General features: G+C 36.8%; 1 protein-coding gene across 1 annotated transcript in view; it reads left to right on the top strand.

Moving 5' to 3' along the window:
* LOC129760287 (uncharacterized) overlaps positions 1 to 24,751 on the top strand; it is a 75,769-nt gene that overhangs the window by 29,809 nt on the left and 21,209 nt on the right. Inside the window, exon 2 of the mRNA XM_055757924.1 lies at positions 15,744 to 16,457. Coding sequence (XP_055613899.1) covers positions 16,061 to 16,457 — 397 coding nt within the window. The 5' untranslated portion in view covers positions 15,744 to 16,060. The remainder of the gene's footprint in view (positions 1 to 15,743; positions 16,458 to 24,751) is intronic.

Genomic DNA, 24,751 nt, shown 5'->3' with positions numbered 1-24,751 from the left:
GGACGGAGCACACCATCTTAATTTCTCTCATACCGCTCGAGCTTATGTCGTTCGTGAGAGCATGAGAGGAATCGAGTTGGTGTGCATCGTCCGAATCAAACGCCAAAAATTTCTCCATTTAGTAGCATTGACTCAAACTTTTAGCCTGTGCCCAAACCGCGAACGTTTTGTGCTAAAATTTTAGAGGAGTTACGACTAGAGGTGCCAGATGTCCATATTTATCAGGATTTGTCCTGATTTTCGAGAGACCGTCCTGATTTTTCAAAAACTATCGAATTGTCCTGATTTTTGAAAATTGTCTCTAAAATGTCCTGATTTGTCCTGATTTTCATCAAACTTCTTAAATATGATCGAATTTGTTGTTAAAGTATGAGAAAATCGAATAAATAGCTTATAAAATAGTTAAACCCATTTAACAGATGTAAATCTTCAGTTCAGATGATATTTAAATGGTGTTTTTCGATATGTACTACTGGCCAGCCAACGAGCTGCGTACTGTTGTTGCATAAATCAAAGCGTTTATAGCACTGTATTGCGCCTTTCTTTATGCAATCTTAGCTGAAATTCTTATTATTTTCATGAATTAAGAGGTGTCCTAAAAAATCCTGATTTTTAACATCGCGTTGTCCTGATTTTTGACGAAACCGCCTGGCACCCATGGTTACGACGCAAGCGGGAATCTGTCAGATAATTTTGTAGTAAATTTGAAAAAGGGCGAACGCGCCAAATGTAAACAAACCTAGCGTAGTATTTCATAAGGGCGAAACTAGCAGTTAGCTCTGAACGAGAAAAACGCGTTTGAAATTTCGGAACATTTAATCAAATCCTGTTAGAACATCGCGAGGGGAGGGGGGATGATAAAAAAAATAATGCGAAACACAAATAAATTGGAATAAATAGCACGAAACTTTGTGTGCAACAAAATTGCATATTGCATTATTGCACAAAATCTATAACTCAAGTAATTTTTCATCAAATAAATCAAAAAAATCAAGAGTACAAAAGGTGAAATAATCTTCCCAAATTTGAGTTTAAATTTTGTAATCTATCGGATTTTTGATTTTTTTTCAAAATTCACATAAAATATTTCAAACCTTATCTATCTCCCCCTACGGGTTTTTTTGTAAATTTCGGGGTGACAAAAGAAGAAATTGAGCTGTAATGCAGGTCTTCGCACGGTACTTTTTCACTCAGCTGACAACTCGATTTGTTTACATTTGGCCGTACGTCCTTTTGAAATAATCGATACCGCTGCTGATCTCATGCTGGGTAGGGAAAATCGAATCTTATTGGAAAAAATGTCATACTGGAATCAACTCATCTAGTAGTAGCGGGACAAGTTGTTGAAGAAAAATATTAAAAATACATATTTTAAATATTGTCGGGTATAAATCGTTATTAAGAAAATTGACAAAATTGACAAAACATATTAACAAAATTGATGAAACAGAAAAAAACTATCCAAAATGACAAAATTGAAAATTGACAAAACTGATAAAAATTTCAAAATTGACAAAATTGACACAATTGGCAAAATTGGTGAAATTGATAAAATTGGCAAAATTGACAAAATTGGCAAAATTGACAAATTTGACAAAATTGACAATATTGACAAAGTTAACAAATCCGGCAAAGTTAACAAATCTGACAAAATTGACAAATCAGGATAATTCACAATTCGAAAGTTTTTGAAAATTCAGACAACCTCTCGAAAGTCAGAACAAATCCTGAAAAATCAAGACACCTGGCACCTCTGACGTGCATTACAATTGTTCAGTTTTTGTTGTTGTTTCTCTTGTGCTCAGAGGTGCCAGGTGTCCTATTAATCAGGATTTGTCCTGATTTTCGAGAGACCGTCATTATTTTTTTTTAAGTTTCAAAAGTTCTCTCTGAGTGAATGAAAAAATTATAAATATGTCTTAACTAAAAAATTTGACAAAATTCTTAAACTCGACAAATTAAACCAAAATGACAAACATGACAAATTTGAAAAAAGAAATGACAAATATAACCAAAATGACGACATTCACAAAATGACAAATTTCACATAATTGACCAAATTTGCAAATTTTACAAAAATGCAAAATCTGTTAAATTTTCTAAACTTGACAAAACTGATTAAAATCGTAAGAATAACAAAATTGAATTTTTTTTTCACAAATAAAATTACAAATATTTTTTTACTGATACTGATAGAATAATACAAAACTGACCAAATTTTCAATAGACGCTTTCTTCTAAAAGCAAATCTTGGGGACGGGGACGGGGACTACAGAGACTTGCATAGTGAGTTAGCTTTATATTCGGCAATAACATCTCGAGACCAATCGATCCTAACCCTTCGGATATCGTAAGTTACCCTACTTACGAATCCATCCCTTGAACGTCCCATACAGCTGTTATTAAATGGATATGTTGTAACTTACGGTGACTTGTTGATGAAGCCTTAGCCACAACTGCGGAACGACCGTGCACCCAAGGTGCCTACCATACATACATACAAACAAAATTAACAAAAACTACATGAATTGATAATATTTACAAATCGGACAAATTGGATAACGATGACCAAAATGACAAAAACTATACAAACTTAATATACAAAATTGACCAACTTGACAATTTGCCTTAATTAACAAAACTGACACAAATATGACTAATACATATCTCATGATTGAGAGTAAGTGAGATGCAAATATGCTTCCACCCAACTATTTTTTGCAAATCCCCGTATCCTGCACTACAGAGGTTTCTCAGAATAAACGTTGAATCATTTGAAACACATGGCTGGGCATCCATTTTTTAAATAATATTCTTTAATATGATTTTCGGTTTTTATCAGGAATTAAGTATATTGTGTCTTGCATATGCATCCAAAGATAATTAACACTCTGGAAGAAAGGCTACAATCCACTGTCAAGTGTATTAAATCGGGTTTTTTTGTGATTGATCGGTAACAGAAAGCCTATGACAAATATACCTCGTCCTGCATGAAGCTCGAATAGTACACTGGTTAGAATATCGGACTGGCAAGATGATACAATTGGTGGTTTGAGTTCGATTCTCACTACACCGCTGTGATTTTAATTTTTATTTTCTTGTTTCTGGGATGAATTATCCAATAGGAAGGAAATCCCATAAAATGTTTTTCTTGTTTCGCTTGAATGTAGTGGTCATCATTTTGGTTGGGAGCCGAGTCCTTATGCCAGTTACGGTTTTTCAAACATACCGTCTTCGGCACAGTGCACATTTCAGCGCATTATCGGCACAGAGATTTGCTAAATAGGCATTGGATTTTTGCAACCTCTTCTATGGGTGTACGATGTTTCCAAAACTATAAATTTAGTGAAAATTGGTTGAGAAACAAAAGAGATACAGCGGTTTTAAGCGATGAGTGTCAAATTGACACTCAAGGTCTGATTACGGAGTTTTTTCTTTCCTAGGCTTTCAGAGTGCGTCCATAAAAAAAGTAATGATGCAAAATTAAAGAATACAAGAATTCATTGAGGGTCACTGGAGATTTTTTTTATTTAAATGCATCCGCATGAAGTAACAAGCCGCCAAACTTCCAATAGAGCTCAAGAGCGCCCTGAACCCATCGAAGGAATACAAATTCATTATTAAATAGTTTTCCGTGTTAGAAACGTGAGTCTTGTTAGAACTTTAAAATAATTTCATCTCCTTGACCAATATTTGAAGCCAGGTTAATCAGCAGTCATTGACTACAAACTTAGTTTAAATTTAACAATTTTTTTTCATGGGTTTAACTTTTATCATTTAGTTTAAGGTTGCCAGATTTTTTTCAGCACGTGTCTGAACCGGACAAATCCGGGCAATTTGATACGAAAACCTGGCAAAATCCAGGTATTTGATTTCAAAATTGACAACCAAAAATCCGGGCATTTACCGGGAAAATTTTGCCAAAATTCAAAAATTGTTCACAAAAATCAAGAAAAAAAATTGAAAACAATTTTTTGGCCATCAAAATTCTTCGACAGATTTTAGGTCGTATTTTAGGCTTCCAAAAACTCACCATAATTTTTTGCTCCAAAGAGTTCGTCTTGAAGGCAACACAACACAATTTGTTTTTTTTTTCGTTTGATATGCCAAATGAAGTGAATAAATCCGGAAATGTTTCAATGAAATCCGGACAACCAGGCCGGCAGGACTGTACCCAAATTTTATATTAAATATCCGAGCAACATGGCAAACTTAATTTAGTCTTAACTTTTTATCAATATTGTATTCAAGCAGTAAATGAACCATTTACTCTCTGAAAATAACCACCATAAGTACTGAAACACTAAAATTTGTCTACAGAAATTTAGACTTATTTTTGGAGTGCGTTCCGAAACGAATTCGTTTCTTAGGGGGAAGATGGGTCGAAAATAATCGAAAATTTTGTACGTGATGTTTTAAAATTCCTTTAAAAATAAGTAGGGGAGAGTGGGGTAGCGTGGACCACTTTCAATATCTAAGATGTGTGTTGAGATAAACATCTCAATCCAACTGTCAACGCCGTCGCTTTGCGTCAGCATATTTTTTCTATATGTTGTTGACTTAAATACGCATCATATGCTTATTTTATTTATCAATCTTAAAAAAAATTGAAAAAAAAACTTACATTATGAAACGAGCACCCGCTAATTATTTCGATGGGGAACCTAAAGTTCATAACAAAAATATGCTCATAACTACGCTTATGATCATAGTTCTATCATGTTCTTTCACGTGGAGAAGACATTTACGCTCTCTCAAGCAACTCACGTTGGTTGGAAGGACCTTTTTTCTCTGTGCTTTTATATTCTTTCGAAACCAGATTTAAAGTAATTCGTTCTTTTACAAGAAGCAAATCGCTTGTCTAGCCATGCTTAGATTATGTTCGAGAAATTGGAGACGGCTGCCATGAACCGCTTGAATTTTAGAAATTATGGCCGTCAAGTTAAGTCGTGAGCCGGAAAAATATGTTAATCAAGAAAATAGTCCTGCTTCCGAGCATTTGATCGCTAATACAACCTTGAATCGGCTTGAATCAGGAACGCTGTTGCTGAAGGACGCTTGTGAGCTTTTGATCTTTAAAATAAAATGTGATTTTACAACGTTATTGAAGACCGTAGAACTGTTTTCTTTAACCTTCCTTTCATGTTAAATTTTTCAGAGTAGTTGTGCTCAGGGTAATAAAAAGCTTAAGTAAAAGTCGATATCTCAAATTTGGTTCTGAATATGTTGAAATTCTATTATTTAATACTAGAATCGGTCACTCTATCAGTTTCTTCATTATCAATTCATTACTATCGGCTGGAATTTAATCATCAAATTCCTTGATCCTCATGAAAACGTTGTTATAAAACTATTGAAAAGCTTCAGCATTGCATTGGAAGCTTCAAAACAAAACGCGTCTAGCAGAACGTGTTTGTTTGCATTCCGAGTCCTACGGTGGGAGGTGATTAAGGCTCTCTGCAAGCAAATTGCACGAAATAATGATGCGTGTCGTGACTAGCTCCTTATTTCGTGCATCCACCGGAAAGCAAACAAACACGTTCTGCTGGAAGCGTTCTGCTTGTAGTTTGAGCCATTCATGAAGGATTTTACGTTTATAATTTTCATATTTTTGTGAAATCTCACAGCGTAAATTGTTGCACCTCATAAGAATGTAAATTAAATTTCCTTTCTAACGGATATAGTTTTAATTGCTTCAAACGGCGAGAAATGAGAAGAAAAGATGAAATTTTAATATGTAAAAAAATCGTGAAAAGTAGTCAACTTTGAAAAATTATAATGAATTCCATTCTTGTTGTATCAAAAATCTAAATACAACAAAATGTTAGAATTAGAATAAATTTTATAGTCATATATTTTTAAAACTTTACCATCCCTCAAACAGTCTTTACTAGCAATCGAGTGAAAAGTAGGTTTTTCAGACCACTTTTTTTAACTTTTTTCCTGAATTCATTATGTATATCATAACTTGAACGTTCATATGCATCAGATAGATATTTTTTGAGTATGTTATGCATGAGCTGCAATAACTTTTCTGAGGCATGTTTTTTTCGGATGTTTTTTTCCGCTGAATAACGGGAAAACTAGTAGCTTAAACTGTATATAATGTTTCTAACATTACAAGGTTTCTAGTGACATAAGTTTCGTTGTAATCGGTTAGATATGAAAAGAGTTATAACGATTTTAGCTTGAAGTGTCAAATTGACGCTCCTAAGTCTGATAAGGGTAACGAAACCTAATGCGGATGAGGGCTAAAGTCGTTTTCTGATGACCATTAAAATCAAAACTAAATTTTCTAAGAAGCATCTAATAGCAAACATTTGAAAGATTTCAGAATGGTAGTAGTTATGAAAATCGGTTCGGTAGTTTTGATTTTATAACCAAAACAATAATCCGGGTCTATATAACCGTTGCCGGGTAATTGATTTTTTCTAGGTGACTCTGGTAACCCTATTAAAAAAAATCTAATAATGAGAAATTGTAGAGCTTCTCATTAGCTTAGCTTGATTGACTACTCACATCCACCTTTGAACTATGGAACCCGAAATACTTCATCTTGAATTTATTTATCATAAGGTAATTCCATTTTTGCTTCCACATTACTTTTAATGCATTTCGAACTCCATTGTCGCAGGCGTGGCTCAGTAGAACGAATTCCACATCGCCAATGGTTGCTACTCCGTGATTGACCGAGGCCAACAGTTTTGCTCAAAGGTCAAATGAATGGTGCTTGGGATTAGCAGCTCATCCACAATGCACAAAACAAATGCTTTCTCTTTAAACATCAATAACGGTGCCGGCCACGTCCTAGTAGTCAACGGATAGATTGGAAAAGGTAGGAAGGGATGAAAGATCAATTTTGGGCTTTAGGACCGAGGTCACCTCTGCATCCTAGCAAAATAATTTAAAGTTGGAGGTTTTGAGAAAAGGACATGAGCAGGATACACTTTTGACTAGTGTAATGATGTGAAAAACCAAATACTATACATTGTACTACGCTATTGTTCTTCCCTAACGACACTCAAAAGTTTAGAAATGCATAATGTTTTTATACATTAAATATCTTCCATTATTGAAGAATTAAATTGAAGAAAAATATTATATCAATGTAAAAAAAATCTATTAAAAAAAAGGATAGTGACTGTCTTTCTTTTCTTTAACCTTCAACATACTAAATTTAATCTAAACGTAAAAAAGTATGTATCAGATAAGTCCTTTTCAATTTTGTCAAAACTTATTTTACTTTATGAAAATATTACTATTGTGTTGCCAAAAAAGTTAATTATCCATTAAAGGGTTAGCCAAATTTCAAAATTATGGAATCCAGGATTTATGATCCTACAAAAATTGAAATTCCAATCAAAACTGCAGGTTTTAGCCAATTTTAAACTTCCGAAAATGCACTTTAACGCCGATGACTTCTGTAGTTTATTCAAAGTCAATTTCGTGACAGGAAAAAGTGATGTACAATGTATGTATGTAACTGCATATAATAAATATTACGATCGATAATCAGAAACATAACTGAACGATTAACTCAAACCGATAAACCCGAAGAAAATGAAGTCAAAGTTTTCCATTAGAAGCTGAAATTATATCACAATTTAGGAACTGTGGTTTATCAAATTTTAACCTAACTCAAAGACTAAAAATTAAAAAAAAACTTAGCTTTGTGCTATCAGGCTGATAGTATCAGGTTTGAAGAGCATTCCTGGAGGGAAACCATCCTGGTAAGAATAATGAAGGATCGATCACACCAAATTCTTCCATCATTTCCTTGTTGAAAATATCGTAGGTTCAGCAATCCATTCCCTTCGCTTGGTATCCTAAGTCCACAGAGCAGTTTTGGAAAACATTTGATCGAAAATTTCTGCAGCTCGCCCGTTTCGGGAATTGGGTACGATTGTTCCTAAAAACTCTTGAAATTTTCGGAGCCTCTGTCAAACACGTCCTTCTTGTAGCGTTGACTACTAAGATCTCCTAAAAATGGGAAATTTTAGAGCTTCTCATTTAAGGAAAAGTCAGAAAATTTCATGTAAAATCCTGATTTAACCGTTTCTGAGATATCATTTCTAGAAAGAACAGTTCGGGTCATATAGACTCTCACTGTAAAGGAATAATAGAAAAGATTTATACGCAGCATTCTATGTAATTCAATCAATAGAAAATCTAAACTGAAATAAAACTTCTGAAATTTCAAAAAGTCGAAACTACTCACAGTCTTCAAGAAAGTTGAATATGAATTTAGAGCATTAAATTTGAACATCTCAAATGCACTCAAATGCTGTTCGGGAAAATCGATGGCAAATTTTGATTCAACGACCCCAAATGAGATAATTTAAGCTCCAAAGTTCTTAGTTCCAAGAAAAAATATCAATTTTATTGATCTATGTTTGATACGCATGAAATTTTTTTGAGAGAATATTTGACAAAAAATCACTCATACGGGTTCTTACTTATGACAATCTAGAAAATACTCCACCAAACGGTGATTGATCAAGTTGATAGATGTGATCGAAACATTTTCCATTCCTCGATTTCTTTCGGACATTTTTATCTTGGTTCTATCTAAGACATTTTCAATGAATTTTTCAAAATACGACTCCCAAGTAACACTTAAAATCCAGTTTGGTTTTATAATTCTTTTATGATATTTTATAAACGATGTATAATAACTCTTATTGTTTGAAAAGCATTAATTGCCAACCTTTTAACAATTTTTCTTCAGGACATCTATACGCGTATTATATGTCCAACTGATATAACAACAATAGATTTATCTGACTTGATTTTTGTTTTGATTTTTGTGGGGACGGTGGCTATTAAAACAATACTGTGAACTATTTTTTTCAAACTTTTAATGCAGAATGTTGAATTTACTTGTAATCTATACAATAACTGTAAAAGAGATACGGTTCCGACAATTGCGGATGTTTACGGTGACTTTTTGTAAATATTCTATTTTTAACTACAATGTGGAGTTGATGTTTATCTTTTTCAATCGCAAAATTTCTCGTGACGAAAAACTCTACATTGAAACAATCCTTACATTCGAAACAACCAGTTAGGAAAAGAAACGACGGTTAAAAATTGAGAAAAAAGGGTTTATTTGCAAAAATCTAAAATTTTGTCTCCAAACCCTACCTGGGGTAAGTGGGGACGGCTTTATACATACTTGATGTTTACAAATATTTTCAATTTACTCTCCTTCATTTAATACAATTTAGCTTTATTTAGCACTAGCTGACCCGGTGTGCTTTGCTACACCTTTCAAAATCAAATGATATTTTCAGAAATTATTTAATTTTTTATTGTTTCGTTGGGATTATTTTAAATCAAATTATGACTTAATTCATAAGCAACCGCTATAAAATTAGAGCTGCAGCTGGAGTTTCGAATTGAAACACAAAGACAACTTGAACAAATATTCTTAATCTATAAATCTATAAATTTGTGTTAAAGATCTGACAATTTTTATCTGTTCCCTTAAGCTTCGCTTTAAAAAAAGAGGCTCTCAAATTAATTGTTCGCGAACAATCTAAATTATAAAATATGGTTGTTTTTGCTTGATATGTTCTGGATTTATGCTTAAAAACTGTTAAGAGAGCCCTCTCCCCTGTCCTTCCCTTCACCCCCTGCTGAATGGAGATTGTAATTCTATCACATAGAAAAATTTCTCGTATTGAAATACCATCCCATGTCAAATTTGGTTTTATTTGCGTAGTAAATTCTTGAGTTATGCATAAACTTGAAAGGGAGTACCATCCCGCCTTCCGTTCTCCCCATTGAATGGAGGGGTGAGAACTTAATATTCATAATAGTATTTTTCGTACTCAAATACTTTTTGATGCCAAATTTGGTTTCATTTGCTCGAATAATTCTCGAGTTATGCAAAATAAATGTATGGAAGACCCCCTTTCCCCCTTATTTATATCTTTCCGCTGAAAAGGTGGGGCTTCAATTTATTATAGAAACATTTCTCGTATCCAAATATCCTCACATGCCAAATATGGTTCAATTTGCTCGATCAGTTTTTGCTTAATTAGTTTTTGAGTTGTGTAAAAAACTACGAAAGAGGCCCCCTCTCCTCTTCATATCTCTCTACTGAAAAGAGGGAGGGGTCTCAAATAATCATAGAAATATTTTTCGTATCCAAATACCCTCCCATGCCAAATTTGGTTCCATTTGCTTTATTAGTTTTTGAGTTATGTAAAAAATATGAAAGAGGTCCCCTCCCCCCTTTTACTGGAAAGAGGGAGGGGTCTCAAATAATCATTGCAATATTTTTCGTATCCAAATACCTTCCCGTGCCAAATTTGGTTCCAATTTCTTGATTAGTTTTCGAGTTACATGAAAAATTGTAAGGTAGCCCTCGTCCCCCCTTCCTATCACCCCACTGAGAGGAGGGAGGGGTACCTTATATTCATAGAAATATTTCTCGTACCCAAATACCACCCCATGCCAATTTTGATACCATTTGCTTGATGGGTGCTCGAGTTATGCAAAAAATAGTCTTTTGTTTGAGAGGCCCCTCCCTCCCTTATTGAGAGAGGGAGGGGTCTGAAACCATAATAGGAACCATCTCCTGCCTCCAATACCCCCACCTGCCAAGTTTCACGCAAATCGGTTTAGTAGTTTCCGAGTCTATAGGGAACAGACAGACAGACAGACAGACAGACAGAAATTCATATATAGATTCAGATTATGAAAAGTTGGGAAAAGTACTCGTTTTTTTCTAAAATAAGTATATATTTTCGATAATATCGGATTACACACAATACCCAAGCAACCAAAAGTTACATATTTACTTGAAAGAAGGCATTGAAAGTTACATATTGGCTGACGAAGAGATTCAACTGCCCAATTTCCTTTAGTGAGCTTTATGTACTTATGAATGAACTTGAAAGTAGCAAAAGTGTTCAATATGTGCTTTGTATGTGACTTATTTTGCCCAATTCCCATGAGTGATCTATATGTACTCATTAACGAACTTGAAAGTTGCAAAAGTGATTTATACGTATGTTATACGGGACTTAAGTCACATAAAGGTCACAAAAGTGCTCAAAACGGGATTTGGTAAGTCACCTAAAAGGCACAAAAATGCTCAAACGGGATTTGGTAAGTCACAAAAAGTGCATTGATGTGCTTTCAAAATCAAATCACCACTTCGAGTTTTAGTTTCAGTTAGAACAACATCTAAGCGTGGTCTTGTGGTAGCGTGTTGGTTCTCACCACGAAGGTCGGGGTTCGATCCCGAAGCCGGGCAAGTTTTTTTTTCAATAAGTAATTTGTTAATTCTGATGCGATATATGTAGGAAATGTAGGAAAGAAGCAATTGAGCAATTTGTCGAGTTTGAATCTGGCGCGTGGCATCATGTACAGAACATAGTAAATAATCAAAAGAAGGTGATATGAACCGATGCCAAGGGTGCAGTTGAGATTATTTGCTCATTTTGCGATTTTTTGGAAGCTGAATAAAAAGGCCGTTGGAAGCTGAATAGAAGATCATTAAGAAATGTTTTGGAACTTGAAAGTATCAATAAGAACTTAAATTTTGAGCTACATAGAACGTACTTCATACAAATTATGGGGCTGAGTAAGCGTTTTTGTACCTGTTTTATGAGACTTTTGTATGCTTGGGTAATCATTGAACTAGATGCCTTATTAATAGAACAATGAACTTTTTTCAAAATTTCGGGCGGTTCGAGCAATGAAGTAACGTATTCAACCAAAAAAACACAAATTTGTTGGAAATTTCCTGAGAAATCAAAGGGAACATTTACCGTCTCCACTTAACCCATAAAACGGGGTAAGTGAATACACCAGCAGTCCAAAACAATTTACGTGATAACTTTTTTCGCTTTGCGTCTATCAAGCTCATCTCTTCAGCATTTGTGAGCAACATGTTCTGCATCACATTGAACGCAATTTTATCAAAATTGATCCACTGCTGATTTTTTAACGATTTTTTTAAGTTGAACTATACGAAAAACCGTCCCCACTTACCCCGGTGTACCTTACAACTTTTTTCGATTGTTCAAAAGTGTGTATCTATATCTCAGAAACAACTGAAATATATAGAACAAAATGTTCACTGGGTGATTAATTTCAGACCTTTCCAAGGATAGGATTTTGGGGTTTAAATAAAACACAACTCGTTTCGTTAACGGTAGACTTAAAAAGAGAAAGTTTATTCATGTTTCGCCATAATTACAACTTTTCGCGCGTAAAACACAAGAAATACATGGGGAAATCTTACAAACTGGCAACCATAAGCACTCAACAAAATGGGTACGATACAAAGAGTAACCCATCGACAATTGTGACGTTCGATTCAGGGTGACCATTATTGTTGAGATTCAACATACTGGCCACCTAAAACGAATGTTTTATAATAGTAACCCTAGGATTGTTTTGGTTTGGATCTGTTTGGCAATTTTCGCACTTGTTTTCACAAGTCCGTTTGTTTCCTGTGGATTGGACTGGTACGGGTTCATTGGATTCTGGATACTGTTGGATTTGGACCTACTCCGGACTTTCGGATCACCTTGGACATCGACTTTGGAATGCGTGTTGAACTGGATTGTCATCTTTCGGCCAAAATGATCAGTGATCGGCACACTAGCTTCAAAGTACTTGCGATGTACTTTAGAGCGAGTACTGACCGGACAGTCAGTACGGCAGGTGCTCGAATGGCTGATTTTGGATTCAGTACTACCCATCCGAGCCGGATCACTGATTGGGAACAAGAACTGTATCACTTGATGACAGGATGTTGGAATCGTCGTTGGATTAAAGTTCGGCAATGGATGTTCAGAATCATACATGATTAGCGCAGTAACTCCCAAAGAGCCAGAAGAGAACTTTGGTAGCTAGTAGGTATTGGGTAACATGGGCCTTGGATCGGCGCTCAGTTAGTTAGTAACAACGTATCGGAAACTAGGATAATTTACTTGGGTAACATGGGCCTTGGATCGGCGCGCAGTTAGGTAGCAACGTACGGATTGAGGTCCAGGGTCACTTGCCAGGGCAGCTTAACGATTTGGTAGCGTTGATGTTATATTCCTCGGGAATAGCGTCACTTTGAATTCTGGCCGTGGTAGCGTGATGAATCTAGGGTTGGACCAATCGGTAGGATGGTGGCATAATGCTGATGTGTCAGGACTATGTACTCCAGCGAAAACCACCAAATCCTGGTCACGGCACCAATGATTAATTTCAGACCTTTCCAAGGATAGGATTTTGGGGTTTAAATAAAACACAACTCGTTTCGTTAACGGTAGACTTAAAAAGAGAAAGTTTATTCATGTTTCGCCATAATTACAACTTTTCGCGCGTAAAACACAAGAAATACATGGGGAAATCTTACAAACTGGCAACCATAAGCACTCAACAAAATGGGTACGATACAAAGAGTAACCCATCGACAATTGTGACGTTCGATTCAGGGTGACCATTATTGTTGAGATTCAACACTGGGTTATGTCTTGCCCACCTATGAGTTGACTAGTAACGTAAAGATTAAGGGGAGGAAAATTTAAAGAATTTTTTCTCGCGTGGTAACTCTTGAAATTCAAAGTTTTTTGCATACTTTCAACATTTCTGCAATATCACTGAAGTTACTGGAACTTTCCAAAATAATTAAGAAAACTTATATATATATATATACAGACCCCGTTCGATTTTGGCAACACGCTCGTACATTTTGTGTTGCCAAAATCGAATGTTGCCAAAATCAAACGGTTTTTTTTTCCACTTTTTTATCAGTTATTTTTACAAAATAACTAGTATTATTATCAAAAACGTTATTTTTAGTCAATTTCCGACCATTGCTAGTAATTTTTGATTTTTTTCATCATGTGTTTGATGCATTTTGCACTTATTTTGTTTTGTTTATAATGTTTGTTTTCATTTATCATATTTGCTGTTTTTTTCGTTCTTCATCATTTTTTAGTTGTTTTTAGTCATTTTCAGTGTTTTGTTTGAATTTGTTTTTTAACTTTTTGAATTTTTCAACTTTTTGCCATTTTTTAGTACTTAATAAATTTTTTTAAAAACTTTTGTTTTTATTGTTGCATTTTATCACCATTTCAGAACACAAAAACGTATTAGTGGTATTTGTCTGATTTAAATTGGTCCTGTTAAAACGAAAACTAAATTGTAATGTTGTTTCTAAAAACCGTTCGATTTTGGCACATGTGCCAAAATCGGATGTTGCCAAAATCGAAAGTTGCCAAAATCGAATGTTGCCAAAAACGAACGGGGTCTGTATATACTAGCTGATCCCATACGAACTCCGTTTCGCATTCAACTTGGCATATGTCATGAACAGTTTGTATGAAAGTCAATTGCAAGCATTTTCCAGATGCGCTTCTGAAGTCATTATTAAGTAATAATTGCAAAAATATTGGACGATCACTTTGTCTGTCGTCGGCTACTAAATTTGAAATCAGGAATCAATTGACCGTGCCAAAAAAAACCCGTGTATAAATTTCGACTCAATCGTTGCATAACAACGCAATTATTGCAAAAAGGCTAAACCCCTTTCGGTGGCCTCTTATACTATCTTTGATATCTGAAATAGATTGCCCTTCCCTCATAACTCCCGTATGCAAATTTTCAAAGTGATCCATTTATAATAACGTCAATATTACTTAAAAACAGTGAAAAATTATTTTTTATGGACGACCCCTTCCGTCGAACCCTGGCAAAACATTTGATATCTGAAATCGATTGCTCGTCCCTGAAAACTACCGAGTGCAAATTTCCATCCCAATCCGATGTATAATAACGACGATATTGCAAAAATATTTAAAGATTAATATGGACGACCCCCTTTGACAGCCCCTTATGCTGAATTTAATAACTGGAATCCATTGCTCGTCTCTCAAAACTCTCGTGTACCAATTTTTGTCTGAATCCGATGTATAATAACGACAATATCGCATGAACAGTGAATAGTTAATATGGACGACCCCTTTCGTCGACCCCTGATTTTAGTTTTGATAAGTGAAATCAGTTGTTTGTCCCTAATAACTCCTATATGCAAATTTTCATCCCAATCCGATGTATAAAAACGTCAATATCACTAAGTTACTGAAAATTTAATATGAACGACCCCTTTTGCCGGCCCCTTACAATGAATTTGATACCTCAAATCGATTGCACGTCACTCAAAACTATCGTGTACCAATTTTCATCTCAATACGATGTATAATAACACCAATATCGCAAAAACAGTTAACAGTTTATATGGACGACCCCTTTGGCTGACCCCTTACACAAAATTTGACACCAGAAATCGATTTCTCGTCTTACAAAACACTCATGTGCAAATTTTCAACACGATCCGACGAAATGTAACGTCAATATCGCGAAAACAATATTTGTCTTCTATGGACGACCCCCTTCAGAAGGGGTCATCCGAAAATCTAAAAACATTTTTCATCCTTCCTGGTCCTAATGAGCATCCATGCCAAATTTCAGACCTCTAGCTCTTAAGACGGCTGAGTCTATAGAGGACAAACAAACAAACAAACATACAGAAATTGCTTTTTATATATATAGATAATTCTTGGAACGTTCTGTCGGTTGGATAAAAAGTTAGAAACATGGAATCTTGTTTTCGTAGAATTGCTATATCTAGGTTCATAAATATTTTAGGAACGTCTAATTTTGTGAGCTTATAGTGTAATTGTTCACTTATTTAAAGATTTCTAACCTTATCGCTTACTCTTCTTAAGGGACTCATCATTTTGCAAATGACATTTTTGTTTCTGTTTGAATTTTTTGTAATAGTAATCTGAAGAAAGTGAAACTTGTTCAATACCGTACATTGATGTCAGTGGAAAAGGCTCTTGAGATAAAAAGGAAGGTCTCAACAAGTTAATTAACTGATTGAAGATGATTTAAATAAGCACATTCTAAGAAACATATTTAAAACCCAACAAGAGTGCAAGTGCTCCAAACCAGTGTGAATGGAAAATGGAAGCAGCTACACCACTTAGAAGATGCATTCTGGGAATCAGTGAAGCCGGCACATAGCGGCAATCAGTGTGAAATGTCTTCGCTAGTGAGAGCCCTTTCGTGGCCACTGTTGTCCCAGTCCCAGGCCGGAATCGGAGGACCCTGCAGTGGTGGGGGAAACGACGGCGATGGCCTCAACGATGATGACGAAGGCCGTAACGAGCCAAACGGGGCCAATGGGCATCATCCGGGGGAAATGAATGGGGCAACCCGGGGCAAGAAGAATGGCCTTCCACCCTCGCCCACTTTTCAGCAGCTGATGGCCGCCCGGAGATTGCTCTGCCGCCGATATTATCCGGAGGGTGGCTGGGGCTGGATTGTGATTGTGGTGGGAATACTGGTGCACACGATGACCCACGGGATTCAGCTGAGCTTCGGGCTGTTGTTGGACTATGTGATGCGGTACTTCGGGAAGCGACTTACGGATACAGGTGAGTGTGATTAGTTCCTTGTAGAAGGATGGATTGGGCAAATTTTTGCCCCGGGGTGATTTACCTCACTGGAGTCAGAGGAAGATGTTAGGCTCGTTTCTCGTTGAAAAAAGTGTGGAATAGAAGGACCTCCTTTCCCAACTTAGTTAGATTTAAGCGTTAATTTTTCTACTACAGAACTATTGATGTTCAAGCGTATATTTCAACAATCTAGGCCTCGTTAATTTTGTATGATAGCCTGGTTGTCGATTTATAATATGGTATCGTCTTGTTATTTGCCCAAATTTTGTTTTCGTTTTCCCAGAAAATATTGTTAATATCAGTTTGTGTGATATCTGGTAGCTGCCACCCAGGAATCTTCAGAAAAAGACAGGGAGTAACCAAGCTTAAATCTAGCTCAATCATGCTACGCTAATCACTTTGCCTACCACACAGAAGCTCTTGCCAAAAAACCAAACATCGGAATTAATTAATAATCTTTTTGCAACGCCTAGGGGTCCATTTTTATTGTTTTTATTATGCTGCTGCCGATACCTAGTCCAATCTCGTATCGTTAACGAATTGCCTGCTGCCTCGGTGAGATTAAGTAAACATATTCGAGACTTAGGGCAACATTCATCATCGGCCCGAAGCGACCTGTCAATATAGTAGGTCTCATGAATTTGTTTTTTTTTCTTATTCGGTTTCTCACAACCGACCGACTGTTGTTGTTGGAATGGCAGATTGAAGTCAATCACACAAACATATCTGGGAGTCTATCTCCCTAGAAAGCTGGGTCCAGAAAAGAGGGGCTTTGAGGGGGCGGTTAATAATGATTGATATTGATATTTTCAGTGAACAGGTGAAACCATCCGACGAAACGCAGATAAAGAGAGCCATTTAGTGTCAGCCGATGGATGGAGTTGTCCGGAGCAAGTTTGGATTTCAAGAAGGAAGGTTTAAGGTAGGTGGGAAGGCCTAAACTAAACGGTTTTAGAGATTTGGTGGATAATGTATGTTTCCTCGTTCCAGCAAGCAGGGCTTAATGCTGTTTGCGTTCATGTCATCTGAGCTGTCAGAAAGCAGATTATGATATGCGAAAAGCAATTAATGTTGAGCTTTTAATCTGTGAAAAATTGATTGTTATGTTTAGGACGCTGAGAGCCGAATACCGGCATTTCGGGGGGAGATATTTTCGAATGGCTAGTTTGGCTGGGACTGGATAATGGGTGCCATGATTCGATCTGAAAGTGGTACTTAGATCAACAGAGATGTTTTCGTAACTAATTGTGTAAGAGATGAATCTATCGAATCAACATAGTTTTTTTGCCTAAATTAGGATGAAATTTCCGTGTACCAAAACGACTCTAGAATGCCGATAACATACTGAAAAACTGTTTGTTTATTTATTGAATGATCCTATACTAAACTCATTTTATCTGAATATAAACTAAAACTTAACATCGATAATACTGCAGTTAAATTTTTTTGTAAAACATTTCTGAACACGAGCTTTAGTTGGATTTCTGGACACATTTAAATCAATTTCTTTAACGTATGCATTATAAAGTGCCATCATTCTGTACATTGGTTCGTTCGACGCGTGTTTCGAGATCTTGTTTGATAGCTTGAATAGATTGTATTGTTAAAAACCGTCAACTTTTACATTTTTTTTTATTAAAACCCAAATTTTCATTTTTGATACAAAAGACAATTATTTTTTCTTTATCTAGAATACGCAAAACGGCAGTTCTCTCATATTAATCATTGAAAAAAATGACTCAATCTTTTAAAAACGTTTTATGTTGTTCAGATTTCGACGGGTTTTTGTTGATGTGGTATTGACTTCCTTTTCTGAAATCGGCACTGCAGTCTATTTTCGAAATGATGATTATTTTATTTCATCCAACGTTTCGAGACTAGGTTGGTCTCATCCTCAGGGAAAAAATATAGTCATCTTTATGTGGCTTTTGTGAAGACTAATGTCTGGCCCAGTTGTAGATTTTCCTGCTCGAACAATAAATGAAAATAATGATAAATTTAAAACTATCTCACAGAACTTTTCAACGGTGATTTTGAAAGACTGAACAAACGGCTTTTTTAAAATGACGGCTTGTAGTAATAGTAATCAATACTTTTCTCATACATTACTAAATATTTTGGAAGGGGTATTATCTTCATACCATCTATAACTTTGCGAACGGTGGGGTTTCAAGGACTTTACCAGGGTTTCACATAAAACATGTCAGAAAATTAGCTCGCCTCCGGTGGAACTTAGTAAGTACTACATTGCATCCTAAGGCTATGATCATTTAGTATCCGGGCAGTTACAAACGTGTGTATTTTAAAAACTATTCATTTGATCGAAAAACTTTCTATAGAGGAAATGAAGGTGTAAATATGACATTTAATATAAAAATATAAATAAAATTATTTATCCATGATTTCAAGAAATACTCTTACTTTTTCAGAAAATCTTTTATTTATCTTTGCACACTTTTTTCAGTCATGTATTGATCTATTATTTTTACTACAGAAGCAAAACCTTTGCAAAATCATGATATTTTACACAAACTCACCTGGAAAAAGCAATTGGAATCGTGTTGGAACCTTTTCATGAGTAGACATCTCGAAGAATTTGATCTCTTACATCCGGTTTTTACATATTTTTTTTTGTCCATCAGACACATTTGTCATATTACGTAAAAACCGGATGCACAGATTGCGATCTTTGGAACTGATCATTTTTAGTTATTTACTTGGTGACTACTAGTCAGGCAACACTTTTTGCCTGCCGGAAATGGATTTTTTGCATTATTTAAGGAGTCTGCATTCAGTTATCTCCAATAACCATAGACTTTTCACAATATTCAAGATCAAGGGTTCTACTAAGATGCTTTGGTTTGAACTTCGTGAGCATCCTGGAGTGGCTCCTTATACTTCTTAACCATTTGGTCCGAAAAAAAAATCAGAAAAAACCAACAGCTCATGAGCTATCAAGTCAACAATGAACAATTTTCGAGGCGCAAAATGCGTTAAAGGAGCTAATTTGTGCAAAATTATTTTTACCAAGTCTTTTTTCATCGTAAATATCTCAAACACACGTTAACTTAAAAATCTATCAAAAATAGGCAAGATAGTCCTTTTCGTAACCAACACAACGGTACTAAAGCTTTGCATATCCGAGGTCTATTAACGTAGATATTACCGAAATAAAGTGCCCGGATACTAAATGATCATAGCCTTATATCACTATTAGACTAATATATGTATTTGTTTTCACAACAATCGACACTATTTGCGTTCACAAGTTGTGACTAATTTTTAGTTGTAAATTTCGAATTACAATTCCTAAAACCCTTTATTTTGAAACTTAAATCTTAACACTCAAAAACACTATCTTATCTTTGGAATGGGGTTTCTTTAAGAACTATAACAACTTAACAATTCCAGAATTTGACACTTACCATTTTAACATCAAATTACATTCATCAAATACTAATTTAACACATCAGCAAGCTGGTAGCCAAGTGACAGATGCTTACCTCTCACGATAGTCAACAGAATTAGCAAAAAAAAAGTTAAACCTAGTAGTCAATAGTTTATTAGGGGAGAGTGGGGTAACATGAGCCACTCTGAATATCTCAGATCTGTGTTGAGATTTTTTTTAAATATGTCTTTATTCGTACCAATTCATCATTACATTTATATTACATTATTACATAAAATTAGGTGTTCAGTTCAATAATGAACTGTCCAGAGCCCTATGGTTTAGTAATCACTAAAACTTATTTATTCAATCTGTGTTGAGATAAAAATCTCAATCCAGCTGTCATTGCCGTCGATTTGCGTAAGTATATTTTTCTATATGTCGTTGACTAAAATGCGCATCATATGCTTTTTTTATTCATCTAGCTAAAAAAAAAAAAAAAATACTTACATAATCAAACAAGAACCCGCTAATTGCATCGCTGGTGAACCGAAAGTTCATAACAAAAAGATGCTCATACGCCTATGATCTCAGTTTTGTCATGTTCTTTCACGTGGAGAGGGAATTTTTGATGAAACATCGATAAGTCACACAAACGAAACCAATTTGCAAATCATAGCTTTTGGGGAATCGTGGGCCACATTTTGGGGGGTATCCTACATTTTTATGTTTTTATACACATTCAGAACTTAAAAAACGTTTTTCCTATCTGTAAAGTTTTCTTATGCTAAATGAAGAGTTATAAAACATATTTTGTCAATCCAATATAAGAAATTTTGTCGAAACGTTTGCGAGCCAGGTTTTTGAAACTATTCGGTCATACACAACTCATTTCATCATCTGAATTTACTTTAAAATAACTAAATGTATTATGAAATAACAGTTTTGGTTCAACTCATAAACTTTGCATGTTATTTGGTTAATTTGGATTTGGTGGCCCACGATTCCCCACCATTTTGAAATCCAAAAAATATTGCTTTTTTTAAACAGTCAGAACTTGGGAAAAATTACTTATTAAAAATAAAAAAAAATTCCTAATGATGCTTTAGAAATGTAAAAAAAACATACAATTTTTCTTAATTTTATCTTTCATAATAAAGAAGTAATGGAGCATAGAAAAAAGTGGCTCATGATTTCCCTCTCTCCCATACTTATAACTTTGATTATAAAAAAATTCAATTTTTCCGAGATACATAGTACTTAATAGCTATTTTTTTATTCATATGGGCGCTCAGAATCCAAATTACAATAGTTTTTTTCCTATCAGCTTTTGTTTTTGATATATCTAACTTTTTAAAATAGATAGACATCAAAAACTTTTCTAACAAAACTGTATAACGTTAAAAAATATTTGAAAATAAAAATTTAAAACAATGATAATCTTTTTAGAACTCCGCTTGAAATTATTACTTCCAATGATATCTTTTCGAATTTCTAAAAATGTAAAATTTATCTTTTTAAATCAATTTTTCCTCTGAAGTTTTGCAAAATATTAATGTTTGATTGAATGGAAGAAAACAAACAAATTCCATATCAGTGTTTGTCTTTCATGCTGTTTTGTTGGTTTATCAGATATCAATGATTGATTCCATCCAGATCTGATTAACTTTTAATCTAATAAATACATATACTAGATTTGAAAAACAAAATCAGGAAGCTTAACTCTTTCGAATCACAAAATAGACACATAACATGCTGTTAAATTTTATAATTAAAATTTTAAAATGGTAAGATGTTTTTATTGAAAAAATTTCCTTCTAAAACCTAATCTTTACCATCTCCATTATTTTTAAACCAACTTTCCAAACTGAACAATCCTCTATTACATATTTTGATTTTTTAGATAAGTTTGTCTTTTTTTCTCAATCCTAAATTTTTGTGTTCTGAAAACATAATTTTTTTTAGAAATCAATTCTAAATTTTTCAACCGATTTTGATAACTGACCTCTTGAAATCTTAGTTATAAATAGACATTTATGGTCAATAGAATATAAGATATTTTAAATTTCGAAATTCAAATTTAACAAGTAATGATAGCAGTACCAAAAATGCACAGTAAAAAAGTATATTTACATAGTATTCCGTCTTACGACATAACTTGACGAACATAATTCCTAAAATTCACTCGGTCCATGGCAACCGTTCTCCAATTTCTCGGGCACCCCACGTTCGCCAGATCACGCTCCACTTGGTCTAACCACCTCGCTCGTTGCGCCCCTGCTCGTCTTGTTCCTACCGGATTCGTGGCGAACACCTGTTTTGCAGGACAGTCATCCGGCATTCTCGCAACATGTCCCGCCCAGCGTATCCGGCCAGCCTTCACCACCTTCTGGATACTGGGTTCGCCGTAGAGTCGCGCGAGCTCGTGGTTCATCCTTCGCCTCCACACTCCGTTCTCCTGCACGCCGCCAAAGATGGTTCTTAACACTCGTCGCTCGAATACTCCGAGTGTACGCAGGTCCTCCTCGAGCAATATCCATGTCTCGTGCCCGTAGAGAACAACCGGTCTAATAAGCGTCATATACAGGTTACACTTCGTGCGAGGGCTAAGTCTTCTCGACCGCAGTTGCTTGTGGAGTCCATAGTAGGCACGACTTCCGCTGATAATTCGCCTCCGGATCTCACGGCTGGTGTCATTGTCTGCGGTCACCAGTGAGCCGAGATAGACAAAGTCTTCGACTATCTCCAGCTCGTCGCCGTCGATCGTGACCTTGTTATTACTGGACAGGCGGGTTCGGTCGGTCTCGGATCCGCAGGCCAGCATGTACTTCGTCTTGGACGTATTAATCATCAACCCAATCCTTCCTGCTTCGCGTTTCAGTTTGCGGTAGATCTCCTCCACCGCCGCAGATGATCTGCCGACTATATCAATGTCATCGGCAAAGCAGATAAGTTGACTGGATCTGTTGAAAATCGTGCCCCGCATTTCGCCCACCGCTCGTCGAATAACACCTTCTAGCGCCACGTTGAACATCATGCAGGATAGACCATCACCTTGTCGAAGCCCCCTGCGCGATTCGAATGAACTCGACAATTCACCCGAAATCCGCACACAGCACTGCGTTCCATCCATCGTCGCCTTGATCAGTCTGATCAGCTTCCCGGAAAAGCCGTTCTCGTCCATGATTTTCCATAGCTCGTTACGGTCGATCGTGTCGTATGCGGCTTTGAAGTCGATGAATAGATGGTGCGTAGGGACTTGGTGTTCACGGCATTTTTGGAGGATTTGCCGTAATGTGAATATCTGGTCCGTCGTAGACCGTCCCTCCATGAAGCCGGCCTGATGACTTCCCACGAATCTGTTTGCTTGTGGCGTTAGGCGGCGGAGTAGGATTCGGGACAACACTTTGTAGGCGGCATTGAGGACAGTGATCGCTCGGTAGTTCTCACAGTCCAATTTGTCGCCCTTCTTGTAGATGGGGCATATTACCCCCTCCTTCCACTCCTCCGGTAGCTGTTCTATGTCCCAGATCCGGACTATCAACCGGTGTAGGCAATCGGCCAACTTGTCCGGGCCCATTTTGATGAGTTCAGCTGCGATGCCATCCTTCCCAGCCGACTTGTTTCTATTTAGCTGGCGAATGGCTTCCTTAACTTCACTCATCGTTGGGAGTGGCTCCTCTTCGTCGTTGGCTACGCCGGCGATGTACGTTCCCCCACCGTCTTGATCTCCTGCATGTGCGCCGTTCAGGTGTTCATCGAAGTGCTGCTTCCACCTTTTGATCACCTCACGGTTGTCCGTCAGGATGCCTCCGTCCTTATCCCGGCACATTTCGGCTTGCGGCACGAAGCCTTTGCGGGATGCGTTGAGTTTCTGATAGAACTTTCGTGTTTCTTGGGAACGATGCAGCTGCTCCAGCTCCTCGAGCTCCTCCTCCTCCAGGCGGCGCTTTTTCTCCTGGAAAAGTCGGACTCGCTGCCTCTTCCGCTGTCGGTGATTTTCCACATTTCGACGGGTGCCTCTCTGCACTACTGCCGCCCGCGCGGCATTCTCTTCGTCCATCACCCTCCTACACTCCTCGTCGAACCAGTCGTTCCGTCGAGATCGCTCCACATAACCGATGACGTTCTCCGCAGCACTGTTGATGGCTGTTTTGATGGTATCCCAACAGTCCTCGAGAGGGGCTTCGTCAAGCTCGCCCTCTGCCGGCAGCGCTGCTTCGACCGATTGCGCGTAGTCTGCCGCGACCTCAGGTTGCTTCAGTCGCGCGATATTTAACCGAGGCGGGCGCCGGTTTCGCGTGTTGTTCACTACGGAGAGTTTTGGGCGCATCTTCACCATCACCAGATAATGGTCCGACTCGATGTTGGCGCCCCGACAGGATCTGACGTCGATGATGTCCGAGAAGTGCCGGCTGTCGATCAAAACGTGGTCGATCTGTGATTGAGTTTGGTACGGTGATCTCCAGGTGTACTTGTGTGGGAGGCGGTGCTGGAAAAAGGTACTACGTACGGCCATTCGTTTGGAGGCGGCGAAATCAATAAGTCTGAGGCCGTTTTCGTTGGTCAGCTGGTGTGCACTGAACCTTCCAATTGTCGGTTTGAATTCCTCCTCCTGGCCGACCTGAGCATTGAAATCCCCGATGACGATCTTGATATCATGTTTTGGGCAACGGTCGTATTCACGCTCCAGCTGCGCGTAGAATTCGTCTTTGTCGTCACCGGTACTTCCGAGGTGAGGGCTGTGCACGTTGATGATGCTGATGTTGAAGAACCGGCCCTTGATTCTCAACCGGCACATTCGTGAGTTGATCGGCCACCACCCGATCACGCGCTTTTGCATCTTTCCCATCACTATAAAAGCTGTTCCAAGCTCGTGTGTGTT

Source organism: Uranotaenia lowii, chromosome 1, assembly GCF_029784155.1.
Source record: "Uranotaenia lowii strain MFRU-FL chromosome 1, ASM2978415v1, whole genome shotgun sequence".
In the NCBI taxonomy this organism is placed as follows: Eukaryota; Metazoa; Arthropoda; class Insecta; order Diptera; family Culicidae; genus Uranotaenia; species Uranotaenia lowii.
The sequence above is the reverse complement of the archived record's forward strand: the minus strand, read 5'-3'. Positions and strand labels throughout refer to the sequence as shown.